Source organism: Maylandia zebra, linkage group LG9 (assembly GCF_041146795.1).
Source record: "Maylandia zebra isolate NMK-2024a linkage group LG9, Mzebra_GT3a, whole genome shotgun sequence".
In the NCBI taxonomy this organism is placed as follows: Eukaryota; Metazoa; Chordata; class Actinopteri; order Cichliformes; family Cichlidae; genus Maylandia; species Maylandia zebra.
This window is the reverse complement of record NC_135175.1, coordinates 8,709,088-8,727,260: the sequence shown is the minus strand read 5'-3', so window position 1 is coordinate 8,727,260 and position 18,173 is coordinate 8,709,088. Positions and strand designations below refer to the sequence as shown.

Genomic DNA, 18,173 nt, shown 5'->3' with positions numbered 1-18,173 from the left:
TCTGTGCAGTGCATTTGATTTGATGTGGAGCAAGTCTTTAGAGAAGTAACAGAAACTGTGTGCGGAGAGAGAGAAAAAAGAAAAAAAAGATTCACTACAATGAGATTAGCGTCACATTACTACAGAGACACCCCCCCCTTCTCCAGACAGGCTCGACAATCATGTTAACACTGATATGAGGGCTCTGCCACTGTCTCAGCGTGCTCATGCCGCCCGGTCTTTGCCTCGCGCAATTACGCCTCCCGCGGAGCTCTGTGCGAGCCGTTAAACGAAACATTAGCACCTCATTTAAAAAATAAAACAGCTTTTCACAAGGACAGACAGCTCCCTGGGTAGTCTTATCATGCGCAAATTAGCCAATTTACCGAACCGGCCCCTCTCTGGCAGACACAATCATCTGCAGCCAGAGGCATCCTCCCCGCGCCTGGTGTGCGTGTTAACTGTTGTTGTGACGCTATCAAAGCTGGTGTGTTGAAGGAAAGTTACACGACAGTGAACGCTGGAGTGATTTTTGAAATGTGTGTTAACGCTCTTGTTTTGTGCTTGTTGTGGAATTCTTTTGACTTTACTGCGTAGACAGAGTTTGTTTGGAGAGCACTAGCAGCTCTGGGAAGTTCATAAAAATGATAAATACAGGACACAAGGTGCACAACTGTGTCACGCAGGTGGCTTCATTCATTTTTAAAATATGTCTGTTTGGTCTCAGTGTCCGAGGATCCGCGGCTCTCGGTAACTTCGAGCATCACTGTCCTGAACCCGGAGTCACAAAACAACTGGCGACACTTCTCTGATTATGAGCTATATAAGACTTTAGGTAAGGAAGCTTGAGTGATAGCTGGGAAGCCCCGCCCCTGTCTCTCTGTGATAGGAGCAGGGGCTCCAGGGGTGTGTTCAGCCGGGCTCTCGTATATATCGGCACCGCTTCGCCCACAAGCTGATGTTTTGTATGGGAACCAGGAGAGAGGTGGGACAAGCCGACTGAATGTGGTCGCTGTGTTTTGGAGAAAGAAAGGAGGCCCACGTTCCCCCCGCGTGCAACGATCGGACATTACTTGGGGTTTTTCTTTTCTTTTTTCCTCTTTGGATACTGACAGCAGCTTCCAGAAGAAGAAGCTGGATTCTCCTCTCAGCCATCTTGAGCTCCGCTCTCCGCCCTGTAGGCTCCTTTCTCTCCTCCTCCTGCTCCTCCTCAGCCTAAAGTAAACAAGGCTTGCACATTGCTCGCAACTCCGTGCAAGATCCCGAGAGAAGCGAGATGGGATCGCCGCGCAGCATCTAACCGGGCTGGAGGCGAAAGCAGACGCCTGAGAGGATTTATCGCCGTTTGCGCCAGAGCAGAAAGAGAAGGACGCGACGCACCGGAGAGATGGACCTGTTTGGGATTTATCTGCTCCTCTCGCTCGTTCTCTTTCCGCGATCCAGCTGCACCACAGCCAAGGAAATCACCTGCCAGGAGATAGCCGTGCCTCTGTGCAAGGGAATCGGCTACAACTACACGTACATGCCCAACCAGTTTAACCACGACACGCAGGACGAGGCGGGACTGGAGGTGCACCAGTTCTGGCCTCTGGTTGAGATCCAGTGCTCGCCGGACCTGAAGTTCTTCCTCTGCAGCATGTACACGCCGATCTGCCTGGAGGACTACAAAAAACCTCTCCCCCCGTGCCGGAGCGTGTGTGAGAGAGCTCGGGCCGGCTGTGCGCCTCTCATGAGGCAGTACGGATTTCCCTGGCCGGACAGGATGAGGTGCGACCTGCTGCCGGTGCAGGGCAACCCAGACACGCTGTGCATGGACTACAACAGAACCGATTCAACTACAGCGTCCCCGGTACTCTCCAAACCCACCAACCACCCAGGTAAGGGTTACAATCCGCCGAAAAATAAGCCCGGCAGACCCGGCACGCCGGGGAAATACAAGCCGCCCGCCGCTCCGTGCGAGCCGGGATGCACATGTTTGGAGCCCATGGTGCCGGTGAACACGGAACGCCACCCGCTGTACAACCGGGTCAAGACGGGGCAGATCACCAACTGCGCCATGCCGTGCCACAATCCCTATTTTACGCACGACGAAAGAGCGTTCACCGCTTTTTGGATCGGACTTTGGTCAGTGCTGTGCTTTGTGTCCACCTTCGCCACCGTGGCTACTTTCCTCATCGACATGGAGCGCTTCAAGTACCCAGAGAGACCCATCATCTTCCTCTCGGCGTGTTACATGTTCGTGTCGGTCGGCTACATCGTCAGGCTAATCGCCGGGCACGAAAAGGTGGCGTGCAACCGGGAGTTCGACGTGGAGCACATCCACTACGAGACGACCGGCCCCGCGCTCTGCACCGTGGTCTTCCTCCTTATTTACTTTTTCGGCATGGCCAGCTCCATTTGGTGGGTCATCCTCTCCCTGACCTGGTTCCTGGCGGCGGGGATGAAGTGGGGCAACGAGGCGATCGCCAGCTACTCTCAGTACTTCCACCTGGCCGCTTGGCTTATCCCCAGCATGAAGTCCATCGCGGTCCTGGCGCTGAGCTCCGTGGATGGAGACTCGGTGGCTGGCATCTGTTACGTGGGGAACCAGAACCTGGACAACCTGCGGGGCTTCGTCCTCGCGCCTTTGGTGATTTATTTATTCATAGGGACGATGTTCCTGCTGGCTGGATTTGTGTCGCTGTTCAGGATCCGCAGCGTCATCAAGCAGGGCGGCACCAAAACTGACAAACTCGAGAAGCTGATGATCAGAATAGGCATCTTCACGGTGCTCTACACGGTGCCCGCCACTATCATAGTGGCCTGTTACTTTTATGAGCAGCACAACAGACAGAGCTGGGAGGTCACGCACAACTGCTTTAACTGTTTATTAGAGCGGGACCGCAGGACTCCGGACTATGCTGTTTTTATGCTGAAATACTTTATGTGCCTTCTAGTGGGCATCACGTCCGGGGTGTGGATCTGGTCTGGGAAAACTTTGGACTCTTGGAGAACTTTTTGCACCAGGTGCTGCTGGGGCAGCAAAGGCACCAGCGGCTCCATGTACAGCGACGTGAGCACCGGACTGACGTGGAGGTCGGGCACAGCCAGCTCTGTGTCTTGCCCCAAGCAGATGCCACTGTCCCAGGTTTGAATTGGAGTGGGTGGGTGGGTGGGTGGGTTCACTAAAAGCAGCTTATGGGAACTGCTAATTGTTTTGGGAGATAACCCATCACTCCAGGTGTCGAGCAATTTGCATCGTAATGAACTGAGAATTGGTTGAAACAATGTACCTGGCATTCACACAGGTTAAGCCCCACACACGCCCCCTTTCCTGTTTATATGTATTAGAGGTACAGAATGAGGCTTTTTACACAATGTGGCCATTACCTGCTGGGGGCAGAGGTTTTAGTTTCTAACCAGCTTCACACAAAGAGCATTTTTGGGGGGATTTTTATTGCTATTTTCTCTACACAGTGCTAGATAACGTTGTATAATCTCCAATCTCGTCAAAGATGGTTTAAATTAAGCCTTAACAGTGCCCAATAGTTTTGTTGTTGTTTTTTTTAAATGGGTCGTTGATTTTGTAATTACAAATGTATTTATATAAAAGTTCTGTAAAAACAACAACGGAGAGAAAGCGTGTACATATGTGTATAAAAGAAAAGTTTATAAGATATTGTAAATTTGTATAAAGTGTAGATGTTTCTTTTGTGAAGAAAGCAAATATGACCTTTATTTTGACAATAAAACCATTTGACAAATCTCAATATCTGTGCAGTGCTTTTGAGGATTTCTGTGTGCCAGTCTGGGCAGCCTCATATCTTTTTTTATTTTATTTTTTTTGTTTTTCGTGGTTCCTTATGGTCACCATGTTGATGATGGCAGCTTTTGAGAGTCCCGGGTAAAAAGGAAGCCCTTTTAACCATCAGAGACCGGTAATTAGAGGCAGGGGTTGAGTTGGAGCATCTCCATAATTGTTAAAAGTCCTCTTCACATGCCTGCCGAAGCCTGCTTTCTTAATTTGGTAAAAGAGGGAGTGGGTGAATGGGGGGGTATAAATGCAGGGAACGGACCCTTTTCATCTGGAGAAACTTTGATCTTTCTTTCTTTTTTTTAACAGCCTAGAATAAAGGTGGTGTGTATTACGAGTGTCTGTCTGATGTGCCAAGGTTCCCCCTAAACGTCCCCATTTGGATGCTTTGATGGACGGCCTACAATTGAAAGAGCATTTTGGGACCCCCTTGCTTTTTTGGGAGGGGTTGTCAGAGCTGAAACCTGCCAGAGCCCCTGCGTCTTGTGTTTGGCTTTTTTTTTTTTTTTTTTTTTTTTGCAGAGGTTTCAATTGAAGCATCTTCTCCCTCAGCTCAAGCTGTGTCAGTGAGTGCAGGGGCCTTGACATGAATGATATTGAAATCTCAATGAAAGCCCCACAGGTGGTCTGTTCACATGATCTCACATCTTAAAGCCCCTTAATCGAGGCTTTTTTTTCTTCTTCTTCTTCTTTTTTTTGCTACAAATGTATCTATCTGGTTTGGTCCCAATTAACCCAATGCGCTGGCATAAGATGATACACTGTAACCCAGCATAGACATGCCTTTGATTTGCTGGTCAATGGTGACAGTAGGCTTTGTAGTGACTGCTTTGTTCCTGCTTTATTCCTCTACACTCACACTGTAAATGCAGCATGGACATGCATCTGCTGGCAGTGTAAGTCAGCTTTATAAATCCTGCATCACTGCCAGCCTAATGATCCCTGCTCTCAGCGAAGAACAAGATAATAAAGTTTGAAGTTGAAAGTAACTTTTTTCAAGATGGGCAGTGGTCTCTTTACATTGTGGTCATTTTCTACAAAACTGGCATAGCTCTGAGTAGTGTTGATGTTTGTGTGGAGGCATTAACTGTCACATTTGGTGGTATAGTTAAGTTTGAAAAAGTTTATTTCACATGTAAACACAGCGTCCCTCCATCTCACATTTCAGTTTAATGCTCCAAATCGTTTGTTGTTTTATTTTCATGAATAATTTTCATGCTTTCAGTCTTTCAGTCTGGTTCTCTGGTGTTTATCTTATCCAAACAGTGTTGAGCTGCAGCTCTCTCAGCCTGCCAGCATCACAGCAATGGACCGGCTCTGCAGCCCCATCTAGTGGTTAAAACAGCACGGCGCAGTTCTACATACAGCATCTGTATTTGTGGTGTCATCGTTTGCTACTCATTTTGGAATAAAGATGAGATGTTTCAACAATTAGTGCTCACAGTCAGATGAAAGAGGTTCATCTTCATCACCAGTGACACATTTGAACATAGATCTGGGTTCCATAAATATCATTATTTCTCAGTTAAATTAATAGCTTATTCCATTTCACAGCTTTTCATGTCATTATGTCATCCAGTTTCACATGTTGATCTGTTTTGTCTGGCTAACATCTTCATTTTTACTTGTAGTTCATCATTTTCAACGGTTCCAGTTATTCAAACATTATCTTGCTATTTCAGCTGTTAGCCGGTAATGTTACTTAACAGTTTGACTGCTAGGCTAGCCATACTTTTAGCATTATTTACAACCATTTAATGTAAAGTTTTTATTCTTAATTTTAGCAAATTATGGTATTTCAGCTGTCGATACATCATGTTTAGCTAACAGTTGAATTTGTCCCCACTGTAAGCTAATCATGTCAACTGTTAGCCACATTTAGCGAGTTATAACTTCTTCTTTTACTATCTTTTTGCGACTTTTTTCGCTAGTGGTCTATTTTTCATTTACTTAAATTAGCTTAGGGTTAGGGTCTGCTAAGTCTTTTTGATATTTGATAACTAATAGTTGTGTTAATCTTTCCACATACCCCTGATAGCTGGTTGTGAGTCACTGCTTAAATGTTTTCAGAGCTAATCAACATTATTAATCCGAGAACCAGACAAGGCATATCCTAATACTCATGTAAATTACGCACTGCCAAATTATTATCTATTTATAGGGGAGACCGGGGATAGTTGTAACATTTTTGACATTTCTGTCTGTAAATTGAAGCTCTTTTAAGGTAGTGGATTCAAAATGTAATGCAAAGTATTTACATGTCTCTGCTATTAAATAGTGCAGCTATTTTCTCTGCAGCACAATTACCCATTGCATGGTATGGTCTCAAACACAAAGAGTGAAATGTTACAATTAACCCCATAGTCTGGGTTAGTTGTAACATATCCTGGGGTGAAATGTAACACAATGAAATAAGGGTACTAACAAAACATTAACATGTAATCTTTGTTTATTCAACACATGAATGCACTTAGAGCCATTTATGCAACTATGTGTGTGTGTGACAGAATGCAGAAATCTAGCTTTTGAACATATTCCAACCCCCCAAAAAAGACAAATTATGGAATTTTCTGCAACTGAATATTTCATTAATTTTGGTTGGTCTTCCTTGAGTTTGGCCTCATTGGCTCAGTGGGCATTATAACCTACAACTCTTGCACCAATTTTGAACATAACAATGAAGCTGAAAAAATGTAGTTGTTCACCAGCACCGCAATTCCATTACTTTTTATCATGGCTTACCTTGGTGTGGTTTGCAAAGTTCTTCAGAAAGATGAGGAAATCTGTTTCTTGCACCCATCCTGATTTATTTCCACTACCAGTACTTCCTACTGGTCCATCTCTGACACAGTGGTCTGCATAATGTATGTGTGGGAACACAAACAGTGGAGGAATTGTGTTGCCAATGGCATTAACCGCATATACAAATGCGACCAGTGAACCTCTCTCTGCTGATGTCGTTGCCCCAACTTGTTTAATATAAGTTAAAGTAATAGTGTGGCAACTTGTAACATTTGCATTGTTACAACTAACCCAGACTGTTGCTGTTACAACTGACCCAGACTCCTATAGCCATGAACTAGCTAACATTACAGCCAACGGCTAAAACATTAGCACTAAAGACCTACACAGAATATATCCCCATAGACATACAAATAACACAATTTAAGTTTGATGAGTTTAACTGAAAAGCAAATAATGCTATTAGAAATTGAAATAAAGTAGAAAAACTTACTTTTTGCCATACAAATTACTTTTTTTCGTGTTAAATTGTCTGTGTGTGACAAAATGTGCTGATTTTTCACATGTGATAGCAGAACTGAATTGGGCATGCACAAGATGAGTCACATCATTTGAAACTTAGCCCTGATTGGAGAAATTGGAAGTGTTACAACTGACCCACGTTACAACTATCCCCGGTCTCCCCTACATAGTTTTTGCAAGCCACTGCATTTTAACTGTTTATTCATCATAAGTTATAACTTAGCAGCTTTAACTGGACTTTTACCAAACAATCTAAGAATTTGGCTTCATTCAGAATGTTAGCTTATCCATTTCAACGGTTAATAATTTCAAACTTCAGCAATTTTAACTACTAGCCATACATTTTGCAAACTGGTCACAATTTGTTATTCATAATTTTAGCAAACTATAGTATTTCAGCAGTTGATACATCATGTTTAGCTAAGTTTAATTTGTCCAGCTTAGGATTTCAAACATATTTTGCAAGTTATGACGATTTAATTATTTTCATGTTTCAATTTTTTTCCACAACTTACTTTACTTTACTTTTAATGAACCTTTCTCTTGAGTTTTCATCAGGACCACATAGTTTTAACTTTAATAACTGTAATAGCTGTGCATATTTTTCCACATACACCTCAGCTTCTGTAGTCCTAATCACTCACTAGCACTTACCTGAAACGTCTAAGATACAAGTTAATGTTAGACCATTTTTATTTATACCTCTCCTCTCAAACCTGGTACCATACACCATTAAACAACATCCCCACATATTTGCCTTCACAATCCAGCCATCCAGGTGCTTAAGGAAGCAGGTTTTGGCTTGGCTGTTATATACACATTGTTATTATCATGTTGTAGCCTGTTTCCTGCACAGAATGTCTTTTAGGTGCATTCATCGTATGGTAAGGTATGGAGGAGGATACAGTGCAGGTCGTGTCTGAGTTAAATGTGTATTTTCAGCTGTTCGAGGCTACCTATTTGTTCTTTTCGGGGCTCTTTATTCTCAGTGCATCCCTGAGCTCCACTGGAGCAGAATGGTAGCAAACTTAAATCTGATAAGAATCAAATCCCTCAAACGGTGAGGAAATCCAATCATTCACTCTCGCTCCCCCTGATTGAATTGTCTTGTTTCCTGATCACTCTCTGCAGCCAGGAGGAACATTCTGACTTGCTGCTTATCAAATATTAATGGCAGCATTTGATGAAAGGCAGACAGAGGAGAGCGGAGGGGTGCTGGGCAGGTCATGCTTTTTAATACCATCGATCCTGCCGGTACACTTGGGTAAAGATTTTATGTTTAATCTCAGCGCAGTGAGAGGACACGCCGCAGCTGTGGACAGCATCTTGTGATCTGTATTGGCTGTTTTCGACAGACAAATCAGCCCAGTATTATCTATTGTTAGATTTACATTAAAAATGTCTTTTTTTTTAAGCACTAACACATGTGATCCCACTTGGATTTTGTAAATATAAGCCCAGCAACTATTGTTTTTCCTTAAAAAAAATCCTGGTTATATTTGCCAGTGAATGTTGAACAATAGCAATTAAACTCCAGAGTTTCCTTGGGTGTATCCTTCTATGCATAAAGAATAACAGTGACCTCAGGTTTCTGGGACCCGTTAAGATTAATGTTAAAGCTGCTGACCCTCCACCCTGTCCTTCTCTCTCAAACACACTGCAGGAGCAGAACTCTGTGTTCCCCTCAGCGCTTCACATCTTTCATCCCAAGGACCGACGGTTTTTCCAGATACATTCTGGGTACGGGCACAGCAGGGGCGAACCTTCAGCCCAGCCAAAGGCACTCAGCACCAGTGATAACTGTAACAAAGATTTAGGGGACACAGTATCTGTCAGTATATATGCTGTGATCAGCAGAAATTCTAGTCATTATGTTCCATATGCTTCAATTTTGTTACTTTTTAATGTAATACCCATCTGTGTACACTTGAGGGAGCCATCAGCTAGGAGTACTCTTTTGTCCTGCTGCTGATACAGTGCAGATTTCTCTTGCTTTGTTTTTTTTACTGTGAGACATTTAACACAAAAGACACAACGGAGCACAAATTAATACTCAAGAAGTGTCTTGAGCAGGTCAAACTGAAAACAACGATAAATTATAAAATGATGCATTTTTATTCTACTTCATAGCTGCTCCACGTCAGCCTCTGTTCAGATAAAGTTTGTGTTAATCCTTTTATATTTATTGATGCATTAGTCTGAGTAACCATAAAAGAATAAATCTAAAATACACACACTCTGTGCTTTTGTTTACATTGTATTTCCTGTATTATAATAGAGTCATAGTTGTTTCTTTTGTGTAACTGTGGATTGTCCACTGTACGACCCTGAGGTGGTTCCTCGTAGACAGACTGACTCCACACTGAGGTTTAGGTTTTTATGCACCCTGTTGATGACAGAGCACAGAACGATGCTCAACCCTGTAAAGCCAAGTGTTGTCACGGTCCTGGGTCTTATGACCCAGTGTTTTGAGTTTTAGTTCATTTTGATGTTTTAGTTTATGTAGCCCTTCAGGTTCCTAAGTTCATTTGTTATCATGCTTAAGTGTTTCTAGTTCTTATTATTTCCCCCTCGTGTTTCCAACTATGGTAAATCTCTCCTGCTTTTCATGTGTTTCATGTCTGTGTCTTACATTGTGAAGTTTGGGTTGTCATGTCTACGTCTCATTATGTTTCCTGTTTTATTGTGAAGAGGTCTGGTGTTTCTGTGTTCAGTTTTACTCTTCCCCTGTGGCGTTGTTATGTTCATGTTGATCTACTGTGCCTTTCTGTTCCATGTTTCAGATCCCTATGTTCTGTCTCCCCCAGTCTGTTAAGTCCACATGTCTTGAGTTCCGTCAGTGTGTTTCCTGTTTTACTTTCACAGTCTGTTCTATGTTAATGTTTCTAGTTTTGCTTCCCTTGCCTCGTCCTGCTCAATTACTCTCCCACTGTGACGTCATTATGTTCATGTGTGCCAGCTGTTTCCTCATGTGTCTCCACTTCCCCTAATCAGCTCCTGTGTATTTAAGTCCTCTGTTTTCAGTGTGTGTTTGTCAGGTCGTCTGTTGTTCACGCCATGTTCTCCATGCCATGTTTCCAGGTTTCATGTCCAGGTTTTTCCATGTTGTTTGTTTAGTTCTCCCAGTTTAGGTTAATGTTAGTTTTATTTCTGTTTGCCTTGCCCGTTATTTGTACCTTTTCTGCCAGCCTCATTAAACGGCTCACTTTTTGTTACTCAAGTTTTGATCCAAGTTCCTTGGTGTCTGCATTTTGGGTCCACTCTTCATAATACATACAGTCTGCTCTCGCCAGACTGTGACAAGTGTATCACATACGATACATTAGCCTGTGACTAAGGCTGTAATTCCTCTGAATTTTTCTACTTAAAATGACGTTGTAATTATATTTACCTGCAAATACTTACAGGTAGGTACACTGGAAGTTATAACGGAAACAAAGAACTCATTATATTGTAAGTACATTTAAATAGTTTGTAAGTAATCTTAAATACTGCATAAACTTCATGTATTGTACAGGAAATAAATAAATACATTGTATGTATATTTAATCAGTGCATAAGTCATTTGAAGTGGTGCCTAAATTCTGCTATTCTGCTGTACTTTTCAAGGCACAGGCCATATTATCTTACTGCCAGGTGACTTTACAGAAAATGTGAAACTCTGTGCACTCTTTTCGAAAGTTGTGTTGAACAGTGATTGTTAAAGTTAGACTTGGCCGCATCATTTATGATGTAAGATGAGGAAATATTGCTCATGTTCACTGCAAAACTACCACAAAACTGCACACTACTTGAAATTACTTCACAGTATTTAAATTTACTTAAAGTATAAATATTTCTTATTACGCATTATTACACTTTATTATTCAAGTGTGCCCATCTTTAAGTATTTGTAGGTAAATTAATTATATTGTAATTTCAAATGAAATATGTTAAAATTCCATTTAATTACAGTTTAATTATGCTCTTGATCAGTGGCTGTATTATAAAGTGTCTTAATTTATCCCAAAAAACATGAATAAGTTGCCTCTTAAATTTTTAGCAATAAATTGAACATGTAGCATCCTTTGCTACAAATGTAGCAAAGGATGTAGCAAAAAAACAAATGCTACAAATTGAACAAACTGTTATTTAATTAATTTTTTTTTTTTTTTGTCCAAAGGTTCAATAAACACTCCAGCTTTAAACAAATAGTTGGGTTTTATGCGTCATCATGGTAGGGGAAATGAGAGAACATACACATTTGTTTTTCATCAATTTTTTTTCCAGTTTCTGTTTACTACAGTGCATGTAAGCCATGCTCTTTTCTGTCTTGATCCCTCTTTTCCAACAGCTGAATGTGCGTCAGACAGTTAGCGGGACAGTGAAGCTGCTTTTACTTTGTGTTAGTGTCTCACAGGGAACAGGAGAGCAGTGAGTAAGGTGTTGGGTGTAGTCTCAGCGCACAAAGTGAAGATGAGCTGACCTCCCAAAAACAGGAGCCATCATTGTCTCGCTGAAGACAGAGGGGCATATTGTTCTGATTGTGTAAAATCTCACGGCTGCCTGGGGACTGGTCTCTTTGTGCTCTGTACTCACAACAGGCGTAAGGCTTTTGTAAGTCAGAGATGCTTTATAATAACAAATATTTGGAAGTGCTACAGTGGACACGCCCAATCAAATGTTCTTAAAGACCTAAACGAAGAACAGTGGGAGGTTTCCAAGCTAAGTTTTTCTCAAGTTCAGAGTTCAGATTACCAGTGGAAAAGGAAAAGGGTCCATTTGCAGTCCTAAAGTTTTCTTTTAAACTCCAAATAACCACATTGACGAAATGATTAATAGAGTCATCATGAATACCAAATGAAACCCATCGAAGGCTTCACTGTGAAACAAAACCCACAGACTCACGGCTGTACCTGCGGCAGATTTAACACCAGCATATTTGACTCACTGCTGTGGAACAGAACATTTCATAATAAACAGTCTGCTAGCAGCGCCTACTGTAAGGAGGAGCTGCAGTACATGCACCCACAGATAGCATGTCATCGCACTTTCCCAGTGTTTCCATTGTGCACTTTATTTCTCCCAGAATCCTCTGCAGGGACTGCTTCCCCCAACCTAAAATTCCTCATCAGACAGTCTTTCCAGCCAGCACCAGTATCTGCCACTTTACATGGCTAAAGGCTTATTATTTACACGCTGGTGAAATGTTTGAAATCAAGAAATCTTTTTAGGTGATTCCTTTGATTAGCTTTTTATTTTTCGAGACAACAGCAGTAGCAAACGAAAAGAAGAAAAAGCCACTTTCACATTTCAATGTTTCATTGCAGCAGATGTTACTAAATGCTCACAGTAGCACAAAAAGGCACAAAAGGGGACATCATGATAATACACACGTTTCACAGCAAGTCTAATGGTCCAGTGTGGTGTACGGTATTTTCAGGTAGGGAGTAGTTTTAGTAGCTATTAGTTTTTTGTCTTTCAAAATAAATATATCTGTAAAACAAGCTATTTTGGGATAATCAGTGAAAACAGAAGTAATTAATTTTTTCCTTTTCTTTCAGTACAATAACGTGGTTTTATAACTGAAAATGAACAGCATGCCTACAGCTCTGGGAATTCGGGGGAAAAACATGCACATTTCACGTTTCCAGAGAGCAGCTGATTCAGTTGAAGGCAGCACTTTACATTCGGCGTCACTGGAGGGCAGCAAGACTTCAGAGTACAGTGCTGGTGCAGAGAATACAGCACAGCGGGAAGGAGGAACAATACAGTGCTGAGAAAAGTTTGCTTTCAGCGTCATCACCATTTTAATAGAAAATCAGAACTGCTAATGAACGAGTGCATAAAAATCTAAGAAAAGCTTAAAGCACAAACATGAATTCTCACTTGAAAAAAAAATCCACACTGACTGGATATTAATTCATTTGATATTATAAAGGTTAAAAAAAAAAAGGCAGTAATTGCAATCAATTTTTATGTTACCGTGCATCCGGAAAGTGTTCACAGAGCTTCACTTCTTCCACATTTTGTCATGTCACCTAAAAAGTCTACACACAATTCCCCATAATGACAAAGTAAAAGAAACGTTTGCTTGAAATTCTTAAATATTTATTAAAACTAAAAGACAAAAACATGACATGTATATAAGGATTGGCAGCCTTTGCTCGATACTTTGTTGAAGCATCTTTGGAAGCAATCACAGCTCCCTTAGGTTGGAGCGGTGCACAGCTGTTCTCATAACTCTCCAGAGATGAGAGTTTGGGCTCTGGCTGGGCAGAGTGGTCCCGAAGCCACTCCTGTGTTGTCTTGGCTGTGTGCTTGCAGTTGCTGTCCTGTTTGAAGATTAACCTTCGCCCCAGTCTGAGGTCCAGAGCGCTCAGGAGCAGGTTATCGTCAAGGCAGCATTCATCTTTACCTGATTAGTCTCCCAGTTCCTGCTGTCAAAAAACATCCTCACAGCATGAAGCTGCCGCCACCTTGCTTCACTGTGGGGTGGCATTGATCGACTGATGTCCAGCTCTTGGTTCAGTCTTTGTTTCATCGCACCATCCTTCAGGTGCCTTTTGGCAAACTGCAGGCAGGCTGTCATGTGCCACACAAGCCTGACTGGTGGAGTGCCACAGAAATGCTTGTCCAGAGCAATGCTCGAGTGACCATCTGGTTTTTGGACACCTCCCTGACTAAGGCCCTTTTATCCCAATCGCTCAGATGTTGGAACAAATACGGAAAAAGTGAAGCACTGTGAATACTTTCCAGACACACTATGTAAACACAACATTGTAATGTGAATTATTTGAACTGTAGGATTCAGAATGCATCATTTTACATTAAGAGTTAAGAATCCCTTTGATGTTGGTCTGATGAACCCTCCCCTCCCCGTGGTCGCAGTCAGGGTGCGGTACTCTGTAGCTAGGTGAGATATGAGGCTCGGAGCTCTTGTTGTCATCATCAAAAAAACCACAAGAGGACGAAGATCAAGAGCTATCCATTTCCACAAAGGCTGGCCCCTCAGCGACAGCGACACATAATCAAGAGCAACGCAGCTGATTTACTGTAGGAGACTCTTGACCTCCACGTGAATTCACCTGGGGAGTTGAAAAAAAAAGGGTCACATTTCATGTTATCATAATTTCTGTGATTGATATGTGTCGGAGCAGTTTGCTAGTTTCTGGCACACGTTAACCTGAGCTTTGATCAAAGGGAAACCAAAGCTGAGCGCAGATAACCTGAAGGGCAGCACACAGTCCTCCTTTGCAGGGCTCCGCTGTGCTCTATTTCTAGTGTCAGCCCATGTTAAGGTTTATATTCCTTCTAAGCTCTGCGAGGCCCTGAAATAGAGTGACAAGCTGTCTCCATAAATACAGAGCCCCTATGGGAGAACATAATTGCTTTGTGATCTTATATCGGCCTTCACGGTGTCCTTCACTGCTGTGGAGGAATCCTTTTCTGTCGTCTACGTGTGGTAACAGCGACTTAGTGAGATTACTGCCTTTCATTTAGGCCCGACTCTCTTGTTCAAAAAGGTCGCCCAGAGGCTGCTCGTGTCTGCTGTGACCCCGGGGACCCTGACACAGTAAATAAAGTCAGTCAGGTGGGGTGGGGCCTGCCTTTGTTTATAAAAGGGGTAAAAGCATCATGGGGAGAAAGAAAAAAACAAACAACAGGTGGGCTGCCCTCTTTTAGATTGTTTCAGGGATTGGATTTGCTCAAAGACAGTTAGGGCTTGAGTTCACTGTCATTCCTGACTTGCTAAATTCAGAGATTTGCTGAATTCTTGTCAGTTTGCATCACCGGACCAGTGCTGCAAAGGAGATGCGGCTTGATGGTATGATTAAAAAAATCATGGCAAATAAGAGTCTAAGGTGTCCGGTGAATGTAATGCCATTATAGATTCTTCTCAGGGTGACAGGGCAGTCACGTGGTAAAATATCAACCCAAGCAGTTGTTGCTTCTAACAGTATTAAAGTCAGACCCACTCGGATCTTTTCTCCTGCCCATCGTCGCCCGTCTGCAGCTCTGCGCTGCAGCCAACCTCAACAAGTGTATACTGGCCCACCTTTCTGGTACAGATTGCTGTTGCTGTGGAAATATCTCCCACTGGGGCACATGGCCCCACAGAGGGAAAACCAAGGTCACGTCTGGGTGGGGGTGGAGGTTTGAGTCGGCCCCGTTTGCTAACACGAATAGATCTGGGCGTCCCCATGGGCTCCAAGGGACAGAGAGCCACCTCGCTGCCGGCCCTTTCTGGAGCCTCCTCCTGGGAGACCGAGTCGGCATTGTTACCGTTGGTGGTGCAGCCCATCGGGCCGAGAGAACGAGGAAGAGAGTAGCGCTCCATGGAGGGAGGTTCTTGAGCTAAATCACATTTCCCTACTCCACAAGACCCCTTGCTGCCTCTCCTCTTCAGGAAACCCCCCTTTTGCCCGTCTTGTGCTTCCTGCTCTTGGTCGTTGCCCCTGGACGCTCCTCCCGCTGAAAGGAAGCATTGCTCCTCTTCTAGTATTTTCTCAACCATCATCTTCCTCTTGCTCTTCTGTCTCACCAAGCGCTTGACGGTGCAGATAAAATCCAGCACATTCAGGAAAAAGGACAGAGCGGCCACGCCGAGCATAAAGTTGAGCATCACAGTCTTCTCAGTGGGCCTGGAGATGTAGCAGTCCACCTGAGTAGTGCACGGAGCATGCTGGCAAAGAAACCTCCTGGGGATGTAGAAACCAAACAGATAGTAGTGAGCTGCTCCAAAGCCTGCTTCCAGCAGAGTCCTGAACATCAGATGGAGGATGTAGGCTCCACTGAAGGACCGGGCCCACCCTCGCTGCTCTACCGCGAGAGGCAACTTGTTGGACGGCTCCTGTCGGATTCTGAACAGCTGAAAGGCTTTGGTTTGTTTCTGGGAGTTCAGCTCCACCGTGAGGGCGTTGGACACCTTATGGACCACGTAGATGACAAAGAGGATGTAAGGGATGCACACGGTGACAAGCTGCACCAGCCAGAAGCGGAAGAGTGAAACAGGAGAAAACAGATCGTAGCACACGTTGGCGCAGCCAGGCTGGATGGTGTTGCACACAAATCTCTCCTGCTCATCCTGGTAGAGAGGATAACCGGCGAAGAGGAGGATCAGGACACGGAGGAAGATCATCACGACGAGCCACACCTTTCCTGTGGGGAAGAAAAGGAAAACAAATTAATGTGATTATTCAATCAGCCTAAAAAAACTGAGATTACCCCTCATGATCTTTAGTTTAACTGCAATATCTAAAGCCATAAATAACAATTTAAAACAAAACTAGAGGCAACTCACCCATTAAAGTGATGCTGTGATTGACAGAGATAAAAAGCACCTCTGAGGCACTTGATCCCGCCATGTCTGTTATGCTCAAGGGCCTCCAAAATCGTCAGGTCCTCCAGTTTCGGACCAAAGGCTAAAATCATTAAGCCAGCACTCCACTTCCTATCCACTTCTTGTCTCTCCTCTAGCCTTTCCACAAAGGATCACGTAGGCTCCCAGGTGGGCAGCATGACACTCCAATTCTCTCACCCAGTCCCTGCGGGTAAAACTGTATCAGATTCATCTGAATCACCCAAGCTTCTGAAAGGCTGAGTGAAGTTAGCACACCACCTTACCTCTTCCTCCGTCCCCTGCAGACAACCGTCTGTCCTCAGACAACAGAAGACAGGCGTGAGCCCCATTGTCGATCTATTCTTAACCCACTCGCAAAAGCTCACCGCTGTCCTGGCATTGCAAAGATATTTTGGTGCTGTTGGTTGTCTTTACAGGAGAGGAACAAGCCTCCCGGCTTACTCATGCTAAACTACTGTATTAGGTTCTTCACCACAATGGTAGGCATGCTCGAACAGGCCGCTCCATAAAAATATAAGAAGCTACTGAGGCATTTTACAATGACAAATAAAGATAACGTGCAGATATGCAGACAGTGGATTTGCTCTCGTGAAACATAAGGAGGTTGTAAACTGCATTTTCCCACAGCTGATAGCAGTTTATGGCTGTTAAGGATTTACTGGAAGCTCGCATAATACGGCTAGGAAATACAGCCATGTTTAATCATTTGTCTTAAAGACAGCACAGGTGTATGTATGCTATATATGTATATACACACATATATATGTATATAGACCATGAGAGAGAGAGACTGACTCTCTCCTGTACAGAGCACAGATTCCCCATGACGTTAGTTTGCTGAGGGCACACATGGGTAAAGACAGTTGGCTTGGCTCATAATTACTACAGATCAGTGATCATTAGCACGTCCACGCTTGCCCACACACACAAAAAATCCCACTCAGAAGTCTGTTATGACTGATTTTATTTTGCCCGTGATGACCTTTTCAAGACAGCATAAGAAATTTGTGCAGCTGCTCCGGTTGAGTTCAAAGCAACAGCTAACGGCACAGTTTTAGCAGTAAAAGAGCCTCAACTGCTACCCTCTCTCTCCCTCCCAGAGGAGTGGCGTGGACCACAATCTGTATTTGATTTAAAGTAGAATGTGGCATCCACTCTGATTGGTTTCTATAAAAGGGGTAACCCAGGGGTAGGCAACTCCAGGCCTCGAGTGCCGGCATCCTCACTCACGTGATATCTAAAACCTGCAGGACACCGGCACTCGAGGCCTGGAGTTGCCTACCCCTGCTTTAGAAGAAAGAATGACAAGCAAAACATTTTTAAAGTCATTTCATAGTTTGATTTAAAACAAACAAACAAAAAAAAGCTAACGCTTTTCACATCAAACTCTCAAACTCACTACATTAAAATATGAGGCCATAATGGCATAATATCCCCAGGAAAGCTTTCCATCCTCCCCATTAGACTGTGGCTTTGGTAGATGCATTTTCCATTCAAGCCAACAATCGTTTTCGTTTCAAACTTGGCTGCTCCTCACTTATCTAATTACTTGGAAAAGTTCCCACCTAAATAATTACCTGAACATCCACCTGATCCACAGCCGTCTCCCATCTCCTAGGAAATGATGCATGAGACGTTTGTGTTTGCTTCCAATGAACACGAGTGACAAACTTTCCAAAAGATTATAAAAAGGCTTGGGATATAGCATTGAATATGAACATACAGGGTGAGAAATTTCTAATTTGATAAAACACGTAATGCTTGTCCTGTGGGATCAGTGTCTTCATCTTAAAG

General features: G+C 43.4%; 2 protein-coding genes across 2 annotated transcripts; one reads left to right on the top strand and one right to left on the bottom strand.

Annotated features, from left to right (window-relative positions):
* Window positions 1–952: 952 nt before the first annotated feature.
* fzd8a (frizzled class receptor 8a) lies at window positions 953–3,728 on the top strand. The gene has a single exon (XM_004568500.3). The coding sequence runs from the start codon at window positions 1,367–1,369 to the stop codon at window positions 3,110–3,112; it is 1,746 nt and encodes a 581-aa protein (XP_004568557.1). The 5' UTR covers window positions 953–1,366; the 3' UTR covers window positions 3,113–3,728.
* Window positions 3,729–12,280: 8,552 nt separating this feature from the next.
* Window positions 12,281–16,668, bottom strand: gjd4 (gap junction protein delta 4). Its single transcript, XM_004568518.4, has 3 exons — window positions 16,643–16,668; window positions 16,320–16,563; window positions 12,281–16,177 (listed from the first exon to the last, which is right to left on the bottom strand). Exons 2-3 carry the CDS (start codon window positions 16,381–16,383, stop codon window positions 14,985–14,987), a joined length of 1,257 nt encoding a protein of 418 aa, XP_004568575.2. The 5' UTR covers window positions 16,384–16,563; window positions 16,643–16,668; the 3' UTR covers window positions 12,281–14,984.
* Window positions 16,669–18,173: the final 1,505 nt, after the last annotated feature.